Consider the following 25300-nt stretch of genomic DNA (forward strand, 5'->3'; position numbering starts at 1 on the left):
GGGGATTTGACTTTAGGCAGTCTTCCTCCAGAATCTATTCCTGCTCCACAGAGAGACCTGACATAGTGCATATGTAGAAATGCCTACAAGTCAGTGAGCTTGGAGGGGGCAATATGAGAGGACATGGAGAGAAAAGGAAAGGAGCAGGCAAGTGGACCCTGCATTCTGGGACTGGGTCTTGTTTCTACCTCCAACTAGCTGTGAGTCTCTGAACTTCAGAAAGGAAGGGTGATTAATGACGCCCAGGACCCCCTTCTAGTTCCCAGAGGCTGTATCTCTGGGGATCACCTATCCCAGAATTATGCCAAGTGCTTTTGGAGCAAGGGGGTAGGGAGGGGAGAGACTGAGATCATAGCCATAGTCTCGATGCTGGCTGAAAAATCATGACAGAGGCAAACAGAAATACTTGATAACAACACAAGACAGTCACGACTGGGGGAAGGTATCTGGAGACTTCATCTTAGAGTTTACAGAAGGCAAAGGTGAGTGGGAGTTTTCTCCCACAGAATGGGAAAAGATATTTGCAAATCACGTATTTGAAAAGGAATCACTATCCAGAATGTGTAAGGAACTCCTACAACTCAACACCAAAACCCCAATTCAAAAATGAGCAAAGGTCTTGACATTCTTCAAGCAAGATACACAAATGGCCAATAAACTCAGGAAAAGATGCCCCATGTTGCTAGCCATTAGAGAATTGCAAATCAAAACCACAATGAAATACTACTTCACATGGCCCGTACCATTAGGATGTCTGTTATCAAAACAAAAACAAAAAGGAAAATCACAAGTGCTGGCAAGGATGTGGAAAAATGAGAACTTTCATACATTGCTGGTGGGAAGGGAAAATGGAAAACAGTGTGTCCACTTGAACTTCCCCTTCTGCTGCTCCCCCCTCCCCAGCCTTCTGTCCTAGCAGTCTTGGGGACCGCTTATGGAAACAAGTGGAGTCGGTTTGGATCTATTTGGATCTAAACTTCCACTTCCCCTGGCAAATCACTTAACCAGTCTGTACTTTAGTGTCCTTTCCCGGGCAATAATAATAGTAACTAACTTAGAGGGTTGTGGCGAGTAGTGAGTGATTTTATCTAAAGAACTTGGAATAGTGCACCGCACATAGTAAGCACGTGTTTCTGTGATTGATTATTCTCCCAGATGAGGCATGCAAGAGTCCTTGAGGGGAAGGAAAACTAACAGGTGGGAGTAATCCCGTAAACAGGAAGGTCAGTGTGTTAACGGTACCTAACGACCTCCTCTCCATTCCAAGTTTTATGTTTGCCTCTTTCTGGGTTAGCTTCCTCAAAACAACAGACCCCAAGACGGAGGTTTGTGTGCAAGGCGTTTACTGGGGAGGACCCTCTCAGGAACAATGCCTGTGGGGAGTGAAAAGGGCAGCGCTGGGCAGAGGGGAAGTTGAATTGCAGGGCGCTCCGAAGGCCTCAGCTAACCCCTTGGTGAACTCTGGAGTCGGACTGTCAGCCATGTCCCAAAATGAGGCTAGCTGGCCTTTATACTAGTCCAGCGGTGGGGTAGGCTGCCACCAAGAGGGACGTGTGGTCAGATGAGGTAGATTTCTTCAGCTGAGGGCAATCCCCAGAAAGGGACTTAGTGTCATCTGTCAGCCTTTCACCCTCTCCGCAGCTGGGCAGAGAAGCCCGTCGGTTCTGGAGGAGGGGGGCTCAGGTGCAAACTGCAGCTTATTTCCATCCACTCTCTCCACTTCCTTCTACTTAACCACATAGAAGCTTTGGGAGCAGCTCCACCAGGATTCTGTTTGGCCTCTTTTCTTGGCGAATCTTACAAAATGAAAGTGAAGGGATGAATTACAAACACAAGTGAGAATCGTTGCCAAGGACTTTCAAGAGCCTAGAGAGAGTACACAGAAGTTTACCAAGGAATTTAGAATAGTTCCAGGAACATGTAATCCAAGATGCTAGATCTGTATCAACTGGTTCGTATAGTCGTAGGCACTCTACATGCAAAATTATTGGATGGGAAAGGCAGAGCGAGTAGACCCTGAGGGTAACCTAAGAGACCAGAGCGTGTATAGAAAAACAGAGAGGTTTGAAAAACTGGAGATATTGCACAAGATCTTTTGAAAGCTATCCCCAAAGTTTTTCCTGTAAGAACAGACTGAACTCTAATTCAATCTTGCAAGCAAAGGAAGGGTGAGTCCAAAGAAGATGGCAGGAATAGGCTCCTTAATACCTGTAGAGAGCACTCAGAAACAAACCTGGAGGCAGACAGGACTCTGGCTCTCTCCTCACCTTTTGTTAATGGCCTTAGGCTAGAAGTAGGGGATTTAGGATGCAAGGAAAACTTTGAATGGGAAAAGCCCTATTGTCAGATCTCCAACTTCTCACTGAACATTTTAAAAAATTGATGTATAATTTACATACTATAAAATTCATCTTTTTAAAAGATTTTATTTATTTGAGAGAGAGAGAGAGAAAGAGTTGGGGAAGGGGCAAAGGGAGAGGGAAAGAATCTCAAGCAGACTCCCTGATGAGCATAGAGCATGTTCAAATGATCTGACAAGGAGGGTTTTTTTTTTCAATTTTATTTATTTATTCATGAAAGACAGAGAGAGAGCGAGAGAGAGGGAGGGAGGGAGGGAGGGAGGCGAGGGAGAAGCAGGCTCCCTACTGAGCAGGGAGTCCAATGTAGGACCCTGGGATCACAACCTAAGCTGAAGGCAGACGCTTAACTGACTGAGCCACCCAGGCGCCCCCCCCCCCAACAGAGAGTTTTTAAGCAGCTACCATAATGTTTCAATGAGCAATTATGAACACACTTGAAACCAACTCAAACACGGAAAGTCTCGGTAAAGAAATTGAAGACCAGTAAGAGCAAATGGGAATTTTAGAACTTAAAAATTTAATAACCAAACTAAAAACTTAATGGATGAGCGCAACAGCAGAATTGAGGGGACAGAGGGAGGAATCCTTTAACTTGAAGATAGCACAATAGAAATTGCCCAATCTGAGCAAAAGAGAAAAAATAGAGAAGAAAAAAAATGAACAGAGAATCAGAAACTTGTAGAGCTATAACAAAAGATCTAATAATTGTGTCATCAGAGTCTTGGAAAAAGCAAGAAAGAGGGTAAAGATGAAAAAGTATTCAAAGAAATAATGGCAGACACTTTTCCTAAATTTCCTGAAAATTTGTCCAAAAGACGTAAGCTTACAAATTCAAGAAACTGAGAGAATCTCAAATAATAGAAATCCATGCAAGACACCTCATAGTCAAACTTCTGAAAACTAGAAACAAAGAAAAAATCTTAAAAGCAGCAAAAGAGAAAAGATGCATCATCCCTAGGGGCTAAATAATTTGAATGACAGCAGGTTTTCTCATCAAAACCCATGGAGGCCAGAAGGAGGTGGTATAATATTTTTCAAGTGCTGGAAGAAGAGAACTGTCAACCCAGTGTTCTATATCCAGCAAACATATCCTTCAGGAATGAAGGAGAGATGAAGACCATTCCCAGAGGGAAGGAAACTTGATAGAATTTGTCCAGCAGACTTACCCTAAAAGAATGGCTAAAGGAAATTCTCTAAACTGAAAGAAAATGATAAAAGGAGGAATCTTGAACATCAGGAAGGAAGAAAGAACAAGAGAAAGATTAAAAGTACAGTAGGAACAACTAGGTAGAAAATACTTTGAATCACTGGACGGAGAAGAGCCCCCACTAACCCACACCAGAGAATTTAAATTTTGTTTTATGTAAGTCATTAAAATTTTGTTGTGTACTTTCTTCAGCAGCATTGCCCATTATGCTGATTAAATCATAATAGACTCTTTTAACTTAATTTTGTCATTTTCTTTTTCTATTATAATCATATTCACTATAAATCATGTAAAAATATTAATATAAAAAATCAAATTGTCTTAAAAATCAATGTAACTTACCACCTAACCAGTATATAGGAGAGAAATCATATGACCAGTTCAAATACAGAAAAAAATATTGACAAAAAAAGTAATTAAAGGAGTATTAGAAAGAATATCACGGTTGAATTGAACTTTGCAGAGACTGTTTATTTTGTAAAGTGAATTGTTTAGAAGACTTAAGGAAATGTATATCAACAACATGCTATCTAGCACAAAATAAAGGCTCAGTTGATAGCTGTTATTGGTAACATATTATTTACATTGAATATATATACATATATAATATATATATGTTAATTACATAGGAGATATATATATATATATATATATATATATATGGGCTTGGAGTCCTATACTAGTGGAAGACATAAAAAGGAAGGACCTATTTGAGAAAACATATGAAATAATTGTGTTATTAAGAGGTCCCAAAGGGTTAAAAATCTATACTTTAAATAACTTTAAAGTTATGATTAAAATGGGCCCTCGGGGCACCTGGCTGGCTCAGTCAGTAGAGCATGTGACTCTTGGTCGCAGAGTTCTGAGTTCAAGCCCCACATGGGGCATGGAATCTACTTAAAAATAAATAAATAAGTGGTGCCTGGGTGGCTCAGTTAGCCGAGTGTCTGACTCTTGGTTTTGGCTCAGGTGGTGATCTCCTGGATGGTGCGATCCAGCTGTCACCAGGCTCCACTCTCAGCAGGGAGTCTGCTTGAGAATTCTCTCCCTCTGCTGCCCCCCCCCCACACACTCTCTCTCTAAAATAAATAAATAAGTCTTTAAAAATAAATAAATAAATAAAATTTTAAAAATAATAAAATAGGCCCTCAATAGAAAGGCAATGATTAGAAAGAGACAACTCACAAACAGAAAATGAAAGAACAGACTATGATATACAGATGAAAGTGAAAATGTTGCTCTTTAAGAATTCTTTTTTTCTCACTTGTTATGGCATTTAATTAAAGTTCCATTTCTTAGTCTGTGCTCTTGGGATCCCCCATTCTGTTGGGATTTTCTTGAGCAGGGTGTCTTCTATGATGATTTAAGAATGATTTTTTTCAAAAATAAAATGTCTCGGGGCGCCTGGGTGGCTCAGTCGGTTAAGCGTCTGCCTTCGGCTCAGGTCGTGATCCCGGGGTCCTAGGATCGAGCCCTGCATCAGGCTCCTTGCTCAGCAGGGAGTCTGCTTCTCCCTCTCTCTCTGTCTCTCTGCCCTCTCATCCTCTCTCTCTCAAATAAATAAAATCTTTAAAAGAAGAAAATAAATAAAAATGTCTCTTGATTATAAAAAAATTTAGGAAAAATGTCTAAAATGTTTCTTGAAAGTGCCCAATGCTGATTAAGTTGGAGTGAGATAGGTGTACTCATCTAAGGCTGCGGCAGCTCAAGTTGATACAAAATAGGCCTAAAAAGCCAGAAATCAATGAAAAAAATAATGCAGAATAGAGTAGGTTTTGTATTATATTACTCTCAAAATATATGTTTCATAGTTTCCTCATTTCCTTAACCATAGGTTAATATTGTTCATGACGACAAACTACGAAAAGGCCAAGATCCAATTTAGACGTCAGAAGTTAACATCTCTGCTAGAGGAAACAGCCTGGTTGGGCCTGGAGCATGACGGTGGCCCTCTCTTCCTCACCAAATGCTGGTTGAAAGCCTCTCATGATGAGTCCCTGGGACAAGTTTTGTCAAAAGTCAAAGTGTGATTGGGTAATACCCCTTGGCCACGTTACACTTGTCCTGTGAAGCTAAAATCCTTCTGGCTGACAGGTATATTAATGCCCACGATGGGTAATCAACCATTAATAAATCATGCCAGTTGTTCTATTCCAATCACCTGTCATGAAATCTTCAGAGCTAAAAATGCATTTCATTTTAAATGGTCGCCAGGGCTTTCATCTAATCCAGCAGTGCGTTCAGGTTTCATCATAGTTTTGCACAGACTGGATGTGGGGCACAAACTGAGAGTTCCGAGAGAAGCGCCAAATGGAGGTGCCACCCCATACTGGAGGTGGGGGATCTATGCACTACAGGACGAGGTCACAGGAGGAATGGCCAGAGCCCAGCTTTCGGATCTGGGACTTCTGGGTCCTGTCCCTAGCTTGACACTGGCTCTGCTGAGAGATTCACATGGTCTTCCCCAGTCCGTGATTGAAAGCATTTAAAAAGCTCCAGGTCTTTTGAGGTCATAAAAGGAGATGTGACAGTGGAGGGATCTCTGGGAACATAGCTGGGAGAGGGGCTCAAACCACCAAGCATTCAGTCCTGCCCAGGAAACTGTGGACAACTGGAGGTTTGGGAAGGCTCAACTCAGAAAGCCTGTCAATATAGAGATGGCTGACATGTCTATCAATCACGTCTGAGGAGCTGTGGTCCAAACTGGCAGCGGGCGAGCCTGGGAAGTTTGAAGGGTGGGTTGGCAGGATTGAGTGATTCTGGGCCTTTCTGCTTGGAGTGTGGAGAGAGGTTCGCTTCTTGGGCAGACGCCAGCTGATGAATGGGTTGGAGAGCACAGGCCAAAGGGAGCAGTGTTCCAGACTCAGCAGTCCAGCCTTGTAGTCCAGTCTACCCTCTTTTGTTCATTTTTAGGACATGATTAGAGTCAAAAATGAATTGTAGGGACTCTACATTTGTAAGATCTTGAGTGAGCGCCTCCTCAAATCCCGCACCTCCTTGCCTCGAGGTAGTACTGGCCTTGGTAGGGAGCTCTCCAGACAATTGAATTGCCTAGGCTCCCCATCACTTGTTGGCCCCAAATCCTCTTCTCCTATTACCCAGATCTCTCGAGTTTCCCACCCCAGGTACAATACCATAAGAATCCAATCTAAGATTAGATTTGAAAGGAAGGGCAGTGTTAGCTCCATTCAGGCTCCCCTGTGTTCTCCCCTGCCTGGACCAAAGATGGAAACGGGGAGAGTAATTTCCAAGACGCACACATCTTTCTTATTTCCACTCCTTGAGTCCAAGCCCAGCTGAACATTTAAATGGTTTCTCATCCTAATTCTTAAGGAATGTGGACTTCCACTGCCTCTTCCCGTCCTTCCATCAGCTCAGGCCACTCAGGTGCTTTTACTGTGGGTTCCCTTCCCTGTCAGCTCCGGGCAGCTCCATTCTGATCTCTGAGCTAGGAGATGGATCTTACTTTCTCCAATATAGCAGCTCTCTCAACTGCAACGTTCTTTCCTTAATCTTTGCTTTACTCAGCCACCTCTCGGCTCTAAGATAGCTGCTGGAAGCCGGCTCCTGGGGGAGGGAGAAAGCCTTACCACTCAGAGTCGTCTTAGGCAGTGGCAAACCACCAAGTGTGGGATTTCAAGAAATCTTCCCATTTCCTATCAAAAAATTCCTGTTTTACTTCGCAGATGTATATCTCTCTATAAGAATGCAGATCCCCCTGGGAAGAACAGTTTACTCTGTCATCAAGCAGACCTCGTGTGAATACTCATCTCATTGCTGAGTAGTAATGCATTGAATGGATGTATCACAATTGGTTCATCCATTTCCCAGTTGAGGGAGATTTGGGTTGTTTCCAGTTTTGACAATTACAAATAAAGTCCTTATAAAAGCATTCGTATAAAAGGTTTTGTGTGGACATAGGTTTTTATTTCACTTCTGAGCACTCTTCATCATTTTCAAGGCTGCCATAGAATGCTTCCAAGCCACCATCATCTCTCCCAGTAGCCTCTACAGTTCTCCTTGCTTGCCCTCTTGCCTTCCTACAACCCATTCTCCGCAGAACGGCCAGACTCAGATTTGGAAAATTTCACTCAGTTGTATCTCACTTCAGTTATAAGCTCTTTAATGCATTCCAATTATACTTAGAATAACATCTGAACTCTTGAGGCGTCCTTGCTCACAAAGTACTCAGGCCTGGTCCCATCGTTCATCTCTGAACACACCCTCTACTTCTATCTTCCTCTATGCTCCAGCCCAGGTGCAGATCCAGGTCTGGGGGGGAACCTGAAGCTTATATAAGCTGTGGGCAATGGGGAAGAAGATTAGAAAAGTAAGATAAAATGAAAAATCAACACAGAGCTTTGGAGGCATCTATGGGAGGTCCCTGGAAGCTTATGCTTTATTAGCTTTAGGGTCAACTTCCTCCTCTTCCACGTTCCCATTACTGCTTTTTTTTTTTTAATTGAAATATATTTGAAATACAGCATTGTATAAGTTTAAGGTATTAGATTCCCCTTACTTCTTTCCATCCCTTTGCTCTAGCTGTTCGCTTTGCTTGGAATGCTCTTACTCTGAATTTGTATCCGGCCATTTCTTTGACTTTTGGATTTCAGCTTAAATGTCACCTCCCCAGAGATGTTACCTGTAAGCACCCAGTTTAAGAATCCACCTAGTCATATGAAATAACATCAATCTGTTTTAATGCTTGGCACAGCACTTGGTCCTATTTGATTCTCTCTTATTCATTTATGTATCTACTACCTGTCTTCTCAAAGGAAAATATCTTTCCATGGGGGGCAGGGACTTGTCTGTATTGTTCATTGCTGTATAGGCAATGACTAGAACTGTGCCAGGCACGTAGAAGGTGTTCAGGAATGAACAAGGACTCCGCCCTCAAGGAGTCCACCATCCAGTGATGAAATCAGACAACCTATAAACACCTGCAATGCAAGCTAGAAGGGCACTGACATGATAAGGGGGGTACAGATGAAATCAGAGGACAGAAGATATCTCTTCTGATGGGGGGAGTCAGGGATTGCTGACCAGAGGCGGGGTTCTTCGATTCAAGCTTTGAGATATAGGTGTGATTGAACATGCGAAATGTTAAAGAAAAAATTATTCAATGACAATTATTTAAAGCATGGTAAGGTAGATTTCATTCTGGACCATTACAAGAGAAATGGGGACCCCTACGGTGAGTATTTACCTGGGGGGAGATATTGGACACAACTCTGAAAACAGTGTAGGCAAGTGAGAATTTATAGCCAAGGAGCAGGATGGAGATCACCGGATGGAAAATTACTAATTGGAGACATTAAAGGTAAGGGGGCTTCTGGTTAAACAGCTCTAACAGGATTCTTGCTGAAGACAGGCGACAGTGATCACACATCACCTGGAGGATGGGGGAGAATGAGGAACCTGACAGGATATTGAGAGTGATCAGATATGGAGGATGCGGGATTCTTGCTGAAGTGACTTAGTACGGTTCTTGCTAAAACTGGATTTTATAAGTACCTGTACAGATGGGCCTAGGAGAAGGTTCAGGAGCCTGACTAAAGTTTGGTCAAACAAAAAAATCTTAGGCAGAAAATAGAGCCATAATGGGGCATTTCAAGTAGGAAACAGAATGAGGTAAGTACAGGATGTGTATAGGAAATGGAAACTATGAGTTTACTAGCTATTTAATGCTATGTAACAGACCCACCCCAAAACTTAAAAAACAAATATTTATTCTTTCTCACGATTCTGTGATTGACTGGGCTTTAATGTGGCTATACTCAGCTGTTAGCTGGGTTGGAAGATCCAAGATGGCTTCACCCACAAGTCTGGAACCTTGGGGCTGGCTATATTTTGAGGCTGCTCTATTTTCTTCCACATAGGAATGGAAACTCTTTCTACTATGAGGAAAACTTCCTCCTCCAACTTGGGTCCAGTGGTTGAGGACTTGTAAATTAACTGACAATATACAGATTAATAGGAGAAAAGATAAGGTATTTTGTATATAACCACAGGAGCTCCAGAAATAAAGTTTTATATATATCAACTTAACAAAAGGGTGGTTATTAGGGCTTCAGTGAGAAATATGGAAGTTTCTGGTAGGCTGTTTGATACTAACAGAAATGGTCATTCTGTCTCCATGGCAGCTAAACTCACAGGAAATTCCCTTGGAGGAGGAGCTAATGGTGTTTTCAGGAAGCTAAGGTAAGTCAGATAAGGGAAATTCAGATAAGATTTCTTTCTGTATCTTCTATACCTCAAATTTTCCCCTTTTTCAATTCTGGGGAATCCCAATGGGTCCCCCCCCCACCTCTCACCCTCCAGAAGTCTGAACTGGCTTCCTATAAGGAGAGTTGCTCTCAATTCCTCTAGGCTGGGTTGTAATTTAAAATGACATCATAGTTTGATCTACCCATACATCCTTTTACAAGGGCTCTTCCCTCTGAGTACATTTAGCTTAGGGGAGGAGATCTAAAAAAATTCCTATCAGGCTCCTGAATATCAGCTTCCAATTGGCCAAATTTCTGATCATGGAGGTATCAAATCCTTTCAAATATCTTGTCAGGTTTCAAGCAGGACAAACAGTAAATATTTCTGGCATTATTATTTTTTTAAAGATTTTATTTATTTATTTGACAGAGAGAGAGAGACACAGCCAGAGAGAGAGGGAACACAAGTAGGGGGAGTGGGAGAGGAAGAAGCAGGCTCCCAGTGGAGGAGCCTAATGTGGGGCTCGATCCCATAACGCGGGGATCACGCCCTGAGCCGAAGGCAGACACTTAACTGCTGTGCCACCCAGGCGCCCCTATTTCTGGCATTATTAAACAAATCAGAAGACTGTATCAAATATATTTCTATGGGGGCGCCTGGGTGGCTTAGTTGTTAAGCATCTGCCTTTGGCTCAGGGCGTGATCCCAGCATTCTGGGATCGAGCCCCACATCGGGCTCCTCCGGGGGGAGCCTGCTTCTTCCTCTACCACTCCCCCTGCTTGTGTTCCCTCTCTCTCTGGCTGTGTCTCTCTCTCTCTGTCAAATAAATAAATAAAATCTTTAAATATATATATTTTTTTTTCTAAAAAGCTCAAAAATAACCAAATCTATACACATATATAATTTAGGTGTATTTAGTTATTTGATGAAATAAATAGTTTTATGAAAGAGCAAGGGAAGACAGGATTCTAAGGAGAAGCTGACTAGGAAGCACTGGGAATCCCACTTAGACTACAACTGCATTTTGAAACTCTGCAGTTTATTGAAGACTTACTGTAAATTGTGGTTCATTTTGGTCAACTTTAGCTATTATCACAGTAACAGCTCCTCATCCCCCCACCACCACCCACGTGGCAGGCAGAAGTGCATGTGTTCCTGGAGCAGCTTGCACACAGATTATGGGAGTCAGGGTGGGCAATAACCACCGTGTCCTCCAAATATGTGGGATCTGCACTCTGATTGCTGATTGCTACTTCTAATCATAGAGGTGCAGACCAAAGAGATGGGTACTCATTGTTGTTGCAGCTCCCACCCAATGTTGCAAGCCCCTACCTCTCTAGCTGAAGTGACTTCCCAGGGATTTAAAATGCCAGCATTCCTCCCCTCCACTTCATTTTTCTCTTTTTCCCCTTTTGGGAGCCAGACATTGAGGACTAGGACATTCAGGGCACCTGGGTGGCACAGTTGGTTGAGTGTCTGACTCTTGGTTTCCACTCAGGTCATGAATTCAGGGTCATGAGATTGAGCTCCCTGTTGGGCTCCATACTCAGTGTGGAGTCTGCTTAAGTTCCTCAAACCCTCTCTCTCTGCCCCTCCCCAATCCCATTCTCTCTCTCTCTCTCTCTCTCTCTCTCCAATAAATAAATAAACCTTAAAAAATAAAATAAAACTAGAACATTCAGAAACAACTGCACATATGGGAGGAAATTAGAAATGACCATGCATGCCCAGGGAAAGTCTCAGAGAAGACCTCTGAGAAGACTTTAAATTTACACTTCATGTTAATCTTTGGCACAAGACATCCTACACCATCTAAATAATAATGATAATAATAAATAACAGCCCTGATGAAAGGGAACAATCTGATTTCCATAGTTACCATATTATTAGATTAAAATGTCCAGTTTTCAACAACAAAAACAACAACAAAACAAAAGGCATACAAAGAAGCAGGAAAGTATGATCCACACAAAGGAAAAAAAACGAGAAAAGCTGTCCCTGAGAAAGACCTGACAGCAGATATGTATGCTAAGAAAAGATGTCAAAACAACTGTTTTGGGATGCCTGGGTGGCTCAGTCAGTTAAATGTCTGACTCTTGATTTTGGCTCAGGTCATAATCTCAGGGTTGTGAGATTAAGCCCTGTGTTGGACTCTATACTCAACATGGAGTCTGCTTGAGATTCTCTTCTCCCTCTTCCTCTGCCCCTCCCTCAGCTCATGCTCTCTCTCTCTCTCTCAAATAAATAAATAAATAAATCTTTTAAAAAACCCACAATTATCTCAGAGAACTGTATAAAGATGTGGAGAAAGTCAAGACAATGATGTCTGAGCAAAATGGAAATATCAATAAAGAGATAGAGACCCTAAAAAGAAACCAAAAGAAATTCTGGAGCTTAAAAGTATAACTGAAATAGGGCCCCTGTATGACTCGGTTGGTGGAGTGTGCAACTCTCAATTTGGGGTTCTGAGTTTAAGCCCCATATTGGGTGTGGAGATAACTTAAAAATGAAATCTTTAAAAAAAAGCATAACTGAAATAAAAAATTCACTAGAGAGATTCAAAGACAGATTTTAGCAGGCAGAAGAAAGAATTGTGAACTTGAAGATAGAATAATGGAAAGTATGGAGTCTGAAGAGCAGAAAGAAAAAAGATGAAAGAAAAGTGAAAAGAGCTTAAGAGACTCTTGGGACACATCAAGTGGATCATATTTGTATCATGGGAGTCCCAGAATGAGAATAGAAAGTGGCTGAGAAACTATTTGAAGAAATAATGGCAAAAGATTTCCCAAATTTAATGCAAGACATGAATATATCCAAGAGTTTCAGTGAACTCCAAGCAAGATGAACTCAAAGAGACCCACACTGAGACAAATTATAATCAAACTTTCAAAGACAAAGAAGGAATCTTGAAAGCAGCAAAGAGCAAATTATCATGTACAAGAGATCCTTAATAGAGCAGCTTTCTAACCAAAAACTTTGGAGGCCAGAGGGCATTGGGCCAATATATAAAAAGTGCCAAAAGAAAAAAAAAACTGTCAACCAGGAATCCTATATCTGGCAAAACTGTCCTTCAAAAGTGAGGGAGAAATTAAGACATTCCCAGATAGGGGCGTCTGGTTGGCTCAGTTGGTTGCCCCTCCCCTACTCTCTAAATAAATAAAATATTTAAAAAAACAAAACAAAACAAAACTGAGACATTCCCAGATAAACAAAAGCTGAAGTTCATTACCACTAAAGCTGCCTGCAAGAAATGCTAAAGAAATGCTGTAAGGTAAAATGAAAGGACACTAGACAGTAACTTAAAGCCACATGAAGAAATAAAGATTTCAGTAAAGGTAAATTGCCCATAGACGATTACAAAAGCTAGTTTTATTGTAACAATGGTTTATGACTACACTTTTTGTTTCTACATGATTTAAGAGAGTACATAAAGAAAGCAAAACCATTATTAATGTAAAAGTTGGTATTGTTGTAACTTTGGTTTGTAACTCCAAATCTTGTTTTTTATATAATTTGACAGACTAATTCATTAAAAAGTATTAGTTTAGGTTTTGGTTCATACAATGTATGAAGATGTAACTTGGGGACACCAATTTTATGTTATTGAAGTTAAGCTGGCAATAATTCAAATTAGAGTGTCATAACTTTAGGGTGTTAAATGTAATCCCCATGGCACCTACAAAGAAAATAACTATAGAATATACACGAAAGGAAATGAGAAAGAAATTTATACATTCACTGTAAAAAAAATCAACCTTGGGCACCTGGGTGGATCAGTTGGTTGAATGTCTAAATCTTGATTTCAGGTCAGGTCATGATCTCAGAGTCATGAGATCAACCCCTGAGGAGGGCTCCACACTCAGTGAGGAGTCTGATGGAGATTCTCTCCCTCTAGCCCCCCAACTCATGCATGCACCCCCCCTAAATAAACAAATAAATAAATAAATATTTTTTAAAAATCAGTAGTAATGCTGATTACAGTAATGCAGGAAATGAAGGACAAACAAAGGTATAAGGCATATAGAGAACAAAGAGCACAATGACAGAAGTCCCTTCTTATCAGTAATTACTTAAATATAAATATATTAAATTCTCCAATCAAAGACCTAGACTGGCAGAATGGCAAAAAACACATGTGTATATGCTATCTACCAAGACACTCAAGAGCCAAAGGCACAAGTAGATTGAAATTGAAAGAAAAGAAAAAGATAGTCCATGAAAATAGTATCCAAAGAGATTGGGAATGGCCATGGAATATCATACAAAATAGACTTTAAATCAAAAAAGTTTATAAGAGACAAAAAAGGACATTATACATTCATACAAGTTTCAATATAGCAAGAAGATATAACAATTATAAACCTTCACATAACTAATAACAGACCAGGAAAATATAGGAAGCAAAAACTGATGGGATTGAATGGAGAACTAGAAGATTCTATAATATTAGTTGGAGACTTCAATACCCCATTCTCAATAATGGATCCAACAACCAGAGAGAAGATAAGTAAAGGAACAGAGGACTTGAATAAGATAAGAGAACAACAAACAGATCAAACAGACATGTACAGAACACTCTATCAGACAACAATAGCACATACATCCTTCTCACATGCACATGGGACATTTTCTAGGACAGACCATATCTTATGCTACAAATTAAGTCTCCATAGATTTTAAAAGATATATATATATATATATATATTTATCTATATCTATAAAGATAGATATATGAAACTATCCAACCATAGTGGGATGAAGTTAGAAATCAATAACATAAGGAAAACTGTATAATTCATAAAATTGTGGAAGGTAAAGAACACACTTTTTAAAAAAGATTTTATTTACTTATTTGACAGAGAGCACGACAGAGCACAAGCAGGGGGAACAGCAGAGGGGAAAGGGAGAAGCAGGCTTCCTGCTGAGCAGGGAGACTGATGCAGTGGGGGCTCAATCCCAGGACCCCGGGATCATGACCTGAGGTGAAGGCAGACACTTAACGACTGAGCCACCCAGGCTCCCTAAAGGACACACTTTCAAACAACCAATGGCTCAAAGAAGAAATCACAAGGGCAATTAGAAAATACTTAGAGATGAATGAAAATGAAAATACAACATAGCAAAATTTATGGGATTTAGTAAAAGCAGTGCTAAGAGGGGAATTTATATAAACACCCACATTAAAAAACAAGAACAGGGGCACCTGGGTGGTGCAGTCGTTAAGAATCTGCCTTCGGCTCAGGGAGTGATCCCAGAGCTCTGGGATCGAGCCCCGCATCAGGCTTCTCTGCTGGGAGCCTGCTTCTTCCTCTCCCACTCCCCCTGCTTGTGTTCCCTCTCTTGCTGACTGTCTCTCTCTGTCAAATAAATAAATAAAATCTTAAAAAAAATAAAAAATAAATTAAAAAATAAAAAAATAAAAAACAAGAACAATCTTACAAAAGCAACTTAACTTTACACCTTAAGGAAGTAGAAAAAGAAGAACAAACTAAACCCAAAGCTAGCAGAAGCAGGAGAAAATAAAGATTAGAACAGAGACAGATGAAACAGAGAATAAAAAAATAGTACAGAAAATCAGTGAAACCAAAAATTGTTTCTCTGAAAAGATCGATAAAATTGACAAGCTATTACCTGGATGGACTAAGAAAAAAGAAGCCTAAATTACTAAAATAAGAAATGGGGAAAAAAGGGCAATGAAAGTAGGGACATTACTGCCAATTCGACAGTAATAAAAAATAATTATGAGAGAGTACTATAAACAATTGTATGCCAATAAATTAAATAATTTAGATGAGATGGACAAAACAAAACAAAACAACCAAGATTAAATCATGAAGAAATAGGCAATCTGAATAGACTTAGAACTACTAAGAAGATTGAATCAGTAATCAAAAATCTCCTGACAAAGAAAAGCCCTGGACAAGATGGCTTCACTGGTGAATTCTACAAATATTAAGATTTATATTTATATATGTACACACACACACACAGTAACACTTCTCAAACTTTTCCAAAAACTTGAAGTGGAAGGAACACTTCCTAACTCATTCTATGAGGCTAGTATTACCTTGATACCTTGTGCCAGACAAAAACACTACAAGAAAATAAAACTAAAGATCAGTATTCCTTCTAAACATTGGTGCAAAAATCCTCAACAAAATACAAGCAAACCAAATTAAGCAGCATATTGAAAGAATTATACACTATGATCAAGTGGGACTTATTCCTGGAATGAAAGGATAGTTAAACATAAGAAAATCAATCAATGTAATATATCACATGAACAGAATGTAAGAAAAAAACCACAAAATAATCTCAATTGATGCAGAAAAACATTTGACAATTTTGATGTTAAAAAAATGCACACCCGGGGTGCCTGGGTGGCACAGCGGTTAAGCGTCTGCCTTCGGCTCAGGGCATGATCCCAGCGTTATGGGATCGAGCCCCACATCAGGCTCCTCCGCTATGAGCCTGCTTCTTCCTCTCCTACTCCCCCTGCTTGTGTTCCCTCTCTTGCTGGCTGTGTCTATCTCTGTCAAATAAATAAATAAAATCTTTAAAAAAAAATGCACACCCAACATTAAAAATACTAGGAATAGAAAGAAACCACCTCAACATTAAAAAAGCCACATATGAAAAATCCACAGTGAACAATATACTCAATGATAGAAGACTGAATGCTTTTCCTTTAAGATCAGGAACAACACAAGGATGTCTGCTTTCATCACTTCTATTCAACATAGTACTGGAGGTTCCAGCCAGAGCAATTAGGCAAGAAAAATAAATAAATAAAAGACATCCAACTTGGAAAGGAAGAAGTAAGATTATCTCTGTTTGCAGATGATATGATCTTAAATATAGAAAACCCTTAAGATTCTACACACACACACACACACACACACACACACACACACTGATTAGAACTAATAAATGAATTCAGCAAAGTAGGAGGATACAAAGTCAACACATGAAAATCAGCTGTATTTCTATACACTAACAATGAACAATCTGAAGAGGAAATTAAAAACAATGTCATTTACAATTGCATCAAAAGGAATAAAATACTTAAGAACTAACCAAGGAGATTAAAGATTTATACAATGAAAACTCTAACACATTGCTAAAAGAAATTAAAGACATAAATAAATAGAAACACATTCCATGTTTATGGATTAATAGACTTAATACTGTTAAAACGTCAATACTGGGGCACCTGCATGTCCAGTCTATTAAGCATCTGACTCTTGGTTTCAGCTCAGGTTGTGATCTCAGGGTTGTGAGATCGAGATCTCCGTCAGGCTCTGCACTCAGGGGACAGTCTGCTTGAGACTCTCTCTCCCTCTCCCTCTGCTCCAACCCCCCTGCACTCTTTCTCCTCGTGCTTTCTCTCTCTCTAAAATACATAAATAAATCTTTAAAAATAATTAAATAAATAAAATATAATGTCAACACTACTCAAAGCAATAAATAGATGCAATGCAATCCTGGCCAAATCCCAATGATTTTTTTTTTTTTTTTTTTTTTTTCGGGAANTTTTTTTTGCAGGAACAGAAAAACCCAACTCCCAATTTACATGGAATCTCAAGGAACCCTCAACAGCCAAAACAATCTTAAAAAAAGAACAAAACTAGAGGATTTATACTTCCTGATTTTAAAACTTACTACAAAGCTACGATAATCAAAACAGTAGTGTTGGCATAAAGACAGATATATAGACCAATGGAGTAGAATAGACAGCCCAGATAAAAACATTCACAAATATGGTGAAACAACTTTTTAAAAGGCTTCTAGGACCATTCAGTGGGGGAAAGGATGGTCTTTTTCAGTGAATGGTGCTGGGAAAATTGGATGTCCACATGCGAAAGAATGTAATGTAGTTGCACCTTTACCTAACACCACACACAAAAATTAACTCAAAATGGATCAAAGACCTAAATGTAAAAACTAAAACAATAAAACTCTTAGAAGACGCAGGACAAAACTTCACAACACTGAATTTGCAATGTTTCTGGGATAAGACACCAAAGGCACAGGTAAGAAAAAAAAAAGACAAATCTGACTTCATGGAAATTTTTAAATTTTGTGCATCAAAAGATACTCTCGGGGCTCCTGGATGGCCCAGTCCACTAAGCATCTGCCTTCGGCTCGAGTCAAGAACTCACGGTCCTGGGATCAAGCCCTGCATTGGGCTCTCTGCTCAGCAGAGTCTGCTTCTCTCTCTCACTCTGTGATCTCTTTCACTTTCACTCTCTCTCAAATAAATAAAATCTTTGGGAAAAAAAAAAAAAAAGATACTCTCCACAGAGTAAAAAGGCAACCCACAGAATGGGAGAAAATATTTACAAATTATATAACAGAAAAAGAGTGCTATCCAGAATATATAGAGAACTTCTGAAACTCCACAACAAACAAATAAGCTGATTCAAAAATGGGCAAAGGACTTGAATAGATGTTTCTCTAAAGAAGACATACAAATGGTCAATAAGCGCATGAAGAGATGCTCAACATCACTCATCCCAAGGGAAATGTAAATCACAATGGCAAAATTCACACCCATTAGGATAATTATTATAAAAACAAAAAACAGAAACAAAACCAAAAAACCAGTGTTGGAAAGGATGTGGAAAAGTTAAAACCCTTGGGGCACCTGGCTGGCACTCTTGATCTCGGGGTTTTGAGCTCAAGTCCCCTAAAAAAAATTAGAATCTTTGGGCACCGTTGGTGGGAATGTAAACTCGGCGCAGCCACTGTGGAAAACAATATGGCGGTCCCTTAAAAAAAAAATTGAAAATAGAATTACCGTATGACCTAGCAATTCCTCTTCTGGGTACATACCCAGAATTGAAATCATGGTCTCAAAGAAATATTTCTATATGCGTATTCATAGAAACATTGTTCATAAGAGCTAAAATGTAGAAGCAACCCAAGTGTCCACGGGTGGATGAATGAATAAGCAAAAAGCGTCACGTGCTATACACACAATGGACTATTACTCAGCCTTAAAAAGGAAGGACGTTCGGGCACATGCTACAACATGGCTGGACTTTAAGGACATTATGCTAAGTGACATATGACAGTCACAAAAAGACAAAAACTGCATGATTCCACTCACGTAAGATACTTAGCGTAGTCAAACGCATAGAGACAGAAAATAGAACGCTGGTTGCCCGTGGCTGGGGTAGGGGAGTATGGGGAGTCGTTCTGTGATGGGTACAGAGTTTCCGTCCGCAAGATGAAAAGAAGTTCTGAAGACGGATGGTGGTGATGCTTCAGAACCGTACATCATATTTTATATGTATTTTACCACAATAAAAAAAAATGGAAACAAAAAGCAAGAGAAAATATGAAATTAGGGTCAGTGAAGAGGAACACAAAGGAAGATGCAACTTACTAAGTGATAATTCAGCTCTCTTGTCAGGTGGCAGGCTCACCGGTAGTAACTGTGTTTTATAACTAACATTTTGTTGAATTATCTTTTGATATGCAGGAATATTGAATTGGAAGATACGGGGAGAAAATGATCAGAGGTGAAACAAGGACGGCGTGTAGCTTGCGTGCCGGCCCGGGAGAGCAGTGAGCGGGCCGGGGGCGCAGCCGGGACACCGTGGGGCACCGCGGCCCGGGGCTCTGCCCGAGGCTCCTCTGCCAGCAGCGCGCCGGCGCGGGAGGACGGCGGGGAGCTGCAGCGCCGCTTCCGGCCGCACGAGGGCGCCCCGCGCTGCCGCCTCCAGCCTGGGGTGAGGGACCCGAGGAGAGCCGGGGAGGGAGCCTTCTGCGGGGTGGGGGGCAGGGAGGGGTCGCGGAGGGAGGGAGTCCTGTGTGCCCCCAGACCGGGCCCTTCTCCGGGTTCCTCGTGTGGTCACCCTTGAAGAAGGTCGGTGTGAGGTCCCCCTGGCAACTGGACGCGCGGTGCCGGCTTCCAGGCCTGAGGAGTTGGTGCTCTGTGTCGGGGCTGCCTGCGTGGGGGAGGGGAATGTTTGTTTATCGGGGTGTGTGCCGTAGATAGGGGTGTGGGTGTGGGGGTTTCCCCCGGGATGCAGTGGAAGGTGGGAGAGGGCGTGGGGAGGGGCAGTTCCTGCCTGCGGAGGGCTGTAAGGAGGCGCGGAGCCTGAAGCTGGGAGCAGCCCAAGTGGACTCGGCGCCTTCGCCCCATCCGAGGCCGCGGAGGGTCTGGCCGCGGAGAGGGCAGCCTTTGCGTTCAGCCCCGCGGCTGCCGGAGGTGGACGGCGCCTCCCGCAGCCTGGCGCAGCGGGGTGGAGAGGGAGAGCTTCCCCAGGGGCTTGCGCCCTCCCCCCCCCAGCCGTCTCATCACCCAGCAAAGGCTGTGAAGCACGGCGGCTGCCGGGTCCTGACGCTCATGGACCTGGTGCCACCAATATGTGCCCAGGGGCATAGTCCAGCAGAGGGCTTGTGACCTAAGAAACACCACGGGTCTCACTTTGACCAGAACATTTTTTTTCTCCTGAAAGCTGCCTCGGGCCATGGCAGGGAGCCCGGGTTTGGAAGGGGGAGAGAAGGGTGGCAGAATTTGCCACCCCAAAATACGCCTCTTCGTCAAAAGGCTGATTTTGAGCTGATTATTTTGCCAAAGTACAGACACCACAGCAGCTCTTGAAAACAGTAGAAATCACTCTTTTGAAAGGGACACTTTCATTTGTAAAGGAAATATTCATTTGTAAGGGTGTCTCCTTCTCTGGAGTACGAAGAGAGGATGACTCTCGGTCACAAGAGACTCTTACCCAATGGAGAGAGCAGTGATTGAAATCTGCCTAAGCCTTACCCTTGTTTACCCTGCCTTTCCAGGTAACCTCCCATACAGACCTCCCCGCCCTTCACCTTTTGTTCTTTTGTCTTGAGCAGAAGATGTTGTTGAAGCAGGTGGTTTAGGCCCCTTGGGGGGATTAACTTTGTTTTTCCTCTTATCTCATATACAGGGGTACACAAATGAATAAACTTATTTTTCTCATGTTAATCTGTCTTTTATTACAGGGGTCTCAGTCAAGAATTCAGAAGGGTACAGGAAAAATTATTTGTCCTCCCATACATGGGACACAGCTAACCAGGAGCCTCGAGGCTTCTCCCCCCTCCCACCATGGGCATTGGGCAGCGAATGCACTTGAGTAAGCTCAGCAGGCTGTACCCTGGCCTGGCGTCTCAGCCGGGGATTTGGAGAGCATTAGGGTTAGTGGAAACTAAACCCAGGGTGAGAGGCTCAGGCCAGTAGGCTGAGGCCCTGGCCAGTGTCCCAGAGCAGGAGGATGTGGAAGTCCTGAGGCTTCTCAGAGCCAGAGTAGGGGAAGGAATAGCAAGCCTCAGGAGTCCTTAGGGTCCCAAAACGGGCTGGGGACATAAGCAGGACTTTGCAATGCCTAGGAGACCCCCTGATGGGGGTCTCCCAGGACTCCCATCTGTCAATCCCTGCTGTCCTTGTTCAGTACACTTTATCTTTTCCAGCGGCTTCGATTCCCAGGCCCAGGCAAACAACCATGAGAAAGATGGGACAGACCATCTTCCTGGGGTGTGACTATTGGGAGGCAGTAGCAGGACCTGGCACAGAGCAGGGCGTCCAGGGAGCACGGCTGAGTAGGCCTTTGGAAGAAGGCATTAGTATCGAGTCTGGGTTGGTTAAAAGTCTAGTTCAGCCACCTAGTAGCCATGAGACCCTAAATGAGCAAAATTCTCGGGTTAACTGAACCTTAATTTCATCATCTGCAAAGTGGCAACAGTAATGATCTTACAGAGTTATGGAGATTCAGAAATTAGGAATGTAGAGTTTCCAGGAACAGTGAGTGCTATTTACCGGCATTCTTTTCCAGGGCCCTGCCCCCCAGGGGATGATTCCAGGCCACTCACCTTTCTAAAAAAGCAGGCCTCCCTTCTAGGCTCAGACAAAAGCAATCCTATAATTGGCCTGCACTACTGGGATAGTGAACTGGTAAAAAGTTACGATGTCAGCCGGGCCGTAAGTAATGGGCTACTGTCTTCCTGTTGACAGCCTCGGGGAAAATGCCTTGGTTCCAAGGAGTGCATCTATTGGAAGGCAGACCACAAGTCCTGGGGGCCGGGGGGAGGGGGGGGACGTGCCGGTGGGTCTCTCCTTTCATCTGGGATCTCACAGCAGAAGGAATGCAGAACTCTCAAAGCAGAAAGAGACCAGCGGTAGCTACCAGTTCCAGCAGAGTTTGGGGCCCAGGGGCTTTGTCTAAGGCTCTGCTGATGCCCTTTGTACCTTTCATTCCTGGGGGTGAGAGGTCATGGGTCAAGACCCTCCTACATAGGGGGAGGAGAGAAGGCCTGAATGTAGACTCTGTGTCCACAGCCTCTCCCTGCCCACCCTCAGTCCCCTATCCCTGCTCCAGAGCCTCTCAGTCATCCAGTTCAAACTCCCTTAGGTGAGAAAGGGAGAAGCTTCCCTGGTTCCTGGCATATAAGAGCTGCTTAATAAATGTTGGTGAGATTGAATTGCCATGTAGGCCATAAGGTTCATGGGAGGGAAGAGGCTTTTTGAGAACTCAGTCCAGAGGCAGGGAGCCTGTGGGTGGGCACCACCCCAGGATCCGGTGCCAGGAGCTGGTGGGGGCCCCACCCTTCCAGGTAGACCTGGTGCTGAAACCTGGCAGCCACCCCAGGTTTCTCCCTGCTCCCACTTCCACCCCCTGCTGTGCACTCTGCTTCCTCCTAAATACCCAGCAGTCTGCTCTTTTCCCTGTCCTCTGCTGGGCAGGCATCAGTGCCAGCCCAGACTGCTGCAGTAGCATCTTTGAGATCCTCACCTGCAGTCCTGTCCTCTCCAGCCTATTCCACACACTGCAGCAAAGTGGTATTTCTGAAACCAGAACGGTGACTCTTCAACCTGCTTAAATACCTACTATGGCTCCCCTCTGCCCACAGGATAAAGTTCAAATTCTTCAAAATACTGTAGAAGCCCCTTGAGATCTCCATGCCCCTGCTTTCCTCTCCGGCTTCATCTCTTACCCACTACCCTCACTCATCACTCTGTGCACTGGTCGGACTTAACTGTCTACTTGTGGAAAATGCCAAGCATCTTGCAGGGGCTTGGATATGTATATGCTCCCTTGAAGTGGAAATTAGCATTGTCATGTGAGCGCGCGCGCGCGCACACACACACACACACACACACACACACTTTGTTTTTTCCTGCTTAATTTGGTTAATTCTTAGTTTTCCCTTCCAGCCTTATTTTAGACTCTACTACTACTGGAAAGCTGGCTCTTACCATTCTGGGCCCCACCCCCACACTGGCACAGGTGCACCCCTCTGCTCTCAGCTCCCTGTGCTCCCTAGGCTTTTAGGACACACTGTTACACCAACCACATTCCTCGATGGTTCCAGCCTCTGCTGGCCCTGGAGGGTCAGCGTGTCTTCAGGGTCGGGCTCTGTCTTGTTTGCTGTTGTATCTCCTGGGGCCTGGCCCGGCGCTGGCCCCCAGCAGCCACAACGTGGTCACCACCAGAGCCTCCCCAGAACCGCCTTCGTTCATCCAGTACGTGCTGTGTGCCTGGGGCGGTGAGCGCTCTCCACAAAGGCCCTTGCGGTTCACCCTCTTGTGGCTGCAGAGCATCCAGGACCCCTTCCCCCCTACTTCCCTGTCCTTCGCAGGCAGAAAGCTACAGCTACATTTCCTAGCCAGGCTCCTTCCAGAGTGTGGGTGCCTGCTGTGAGCGGCGCTGGGCCCCTCACCTGGGACTCAGAAGGTGGAAGGGAGCCAGAGGCCGCCCTCCCGTGCTTTGGCTGTTCCCTTCAGACAGGCAGGGTCATGCAGACCTGCGTCTTTTCCTGCACGGGTGTCCTGGGNCAGCCGCCCCCACCCTCCCCCAAGCACCTAAGCCCTTGTGTGAGTCACTTTCTGCTCCAGATACCCTGAGTGTTGGGATTTCTGCATGCAACTCTGGCTGATACGACCCTTGTTACCCTTCTTTAACAGATGAGGGGACCGAGGCAGAGGCGTGAGGTGACCTTCCCAGAGCCACGTGGCCAGTGAGTGGTGGAGCCAGGCTCTGAGCCCAGAGCCACCCCACCACCTTGTCTCAGTGGAAATGGGCGGGGTGTGCCAGGTGCGGGAGGTGGCTGGGCGGGCTGGCAGGCACGGGCGGGCAGGCGGGCTCCCCTGGCGGGTCTGAGCAGGTGCTCTGGGTGTCTGCCCCTCCTGAGAAGGCAGCATAAGGGAGGCAGGGTCCTGGGGACTGTCTCGGAGGCAGGGGGCTGACCCACCTGGGATGTGTGGGGCAGGGAGGCCGCTAAGAGAGCCAGGCTCTCAGAGAGACCCCGCTGGTCAGCTCGCGTGGTTGGAGAGGATCCGCAGTGTTTGGAGAAACACTTGGGTGATTGGGTCAAAATCCAAAGAGGTGGATGGTTTGGTGGAGCTGTGGCCAGGCCCGCGGGGCAGGAGGCTCCCTTGGGTGTCGCGGCCTTGGTGAACTTAAGAGTGGTTTGGTCTTGTTGGTAACCCAGGTCTGAATGGAGCCTGGGAGCCTGATGGACGTCGGAGGCTCAGGCATATACCAGAATTCAGAGGGAGAATGTGGCAGGCACTTGGCCGGAATGTTCCCGCCAACGTGCTATGCATATCATCTCCTATTAGGCAGCCGAAAGTAGAGGTGGCGGAAGCATTGTCTGGTGAGGAGAAAAGTAAATCCAAAGAGCTGTGCTTCAAGTATGTAAATGAGGCCAGTTTTTGGCTACATCTAAGGGCACTGGGCAGGGCAGCCAGCCTGCCAGTCTCATCTCTCTGGACAGATCCTTCTCTCTAGCCCCCATTCATTCATGCTTTCTTTTTATATACTCAACAAATGAGTCCTATCAGATAATAAACATGTTCAGATACTCCCTGCCTCACAGAGCTTAAGTTCCAGGGAAGAACACATTTTCCTGAGTTTCCGTGTTTATCCCCCTTTCAACGTACTGCCTTTCAGCGGGTGAGTACCGTTTTCTTTGCAATGACTTTTTTTTTTAAGATCTTATTGATTTATCTGAGAGTGAAAGAGAGAGACCATGGGCATGTGTGAGCAGTGCTGCGGGGGCACAGAGGGAAAGAATCTCAAGCAAACTCCCTGCTGAGTGAGGAGCCTGAGGCGGGGACTTGATCCCACGACCCTTAATCATGACCTGAGCTGAAACTGAGAGTCAGACGTTCAACCGACTGAGCCACCCGTTCACCCCCGCAGTGACTTTAAGTGAGCTAGTTCCCTAAGTAAGACTTGGGGAATGCTTCAGGGTTGCTCCTGTCCATAATAAGGACTTCCATTGCCAAAGATCTGAGCGAACGCAGACACTAATTCTCCATTGCCACCCATCTGGCAGCAAATGTCCAGCCATAAGGTAGGAAGGGGAGGGAATCTGACTATGGGTATAGAACAGATACTTCTTCATTGATTTCTTTGAGGCCGCCCAGAGCCTCACAGAGATCTCCTGTGTTTGGTCTTTCATCAAACCTGGGCTTAGGAAACATTGCCAGCAGTTCACTTGAGTTTTTGAAGTTAGGTTTCTGGACTTTCAGGGCCCTCAT

The 25300-nt window shown here is 43.7% G+C and overlaps 1 protein-coding gene across 1 annotated transcript in view; it reads right to left on the minus strand.

The window, feature by feature from the left end:
* LOC100483673 (monocarboxylate transporter 4) overlaps positions 1-25300 on the minus strand; it is a 75230-nt gene extending 49930 nt beyond the window's left edge. Inside the window, exons 1-2 of the mRNA XM_034641722.1 lie at positions 25157-25300; positions 19283-19546 (exon numbers count right to left, since the gene is read on the minus strand). Of these exons, the coding sequence (XP_034497613.1) occupies positions 19283-19546; positions 25157-25300 (408 nt within the window). The remainder of the gene's footprint in view (positions 1-19282; positions 19547-25156) is intronic.

Source organism: Ailuropoda melanoleuca, chromosome 2 (assembly GCF_002007445.2).
Source record: "Ailuropoda melanoleuca isolate Jingjing chromosome 2, ASM200744v2, whole genome shotgun sequence".
NCBI lineage: Eukaryota > Metazoa > Chordata > Mammalia > Carnivora > Ursidae > Ailuropoda > Ailuropoda melanoleuca.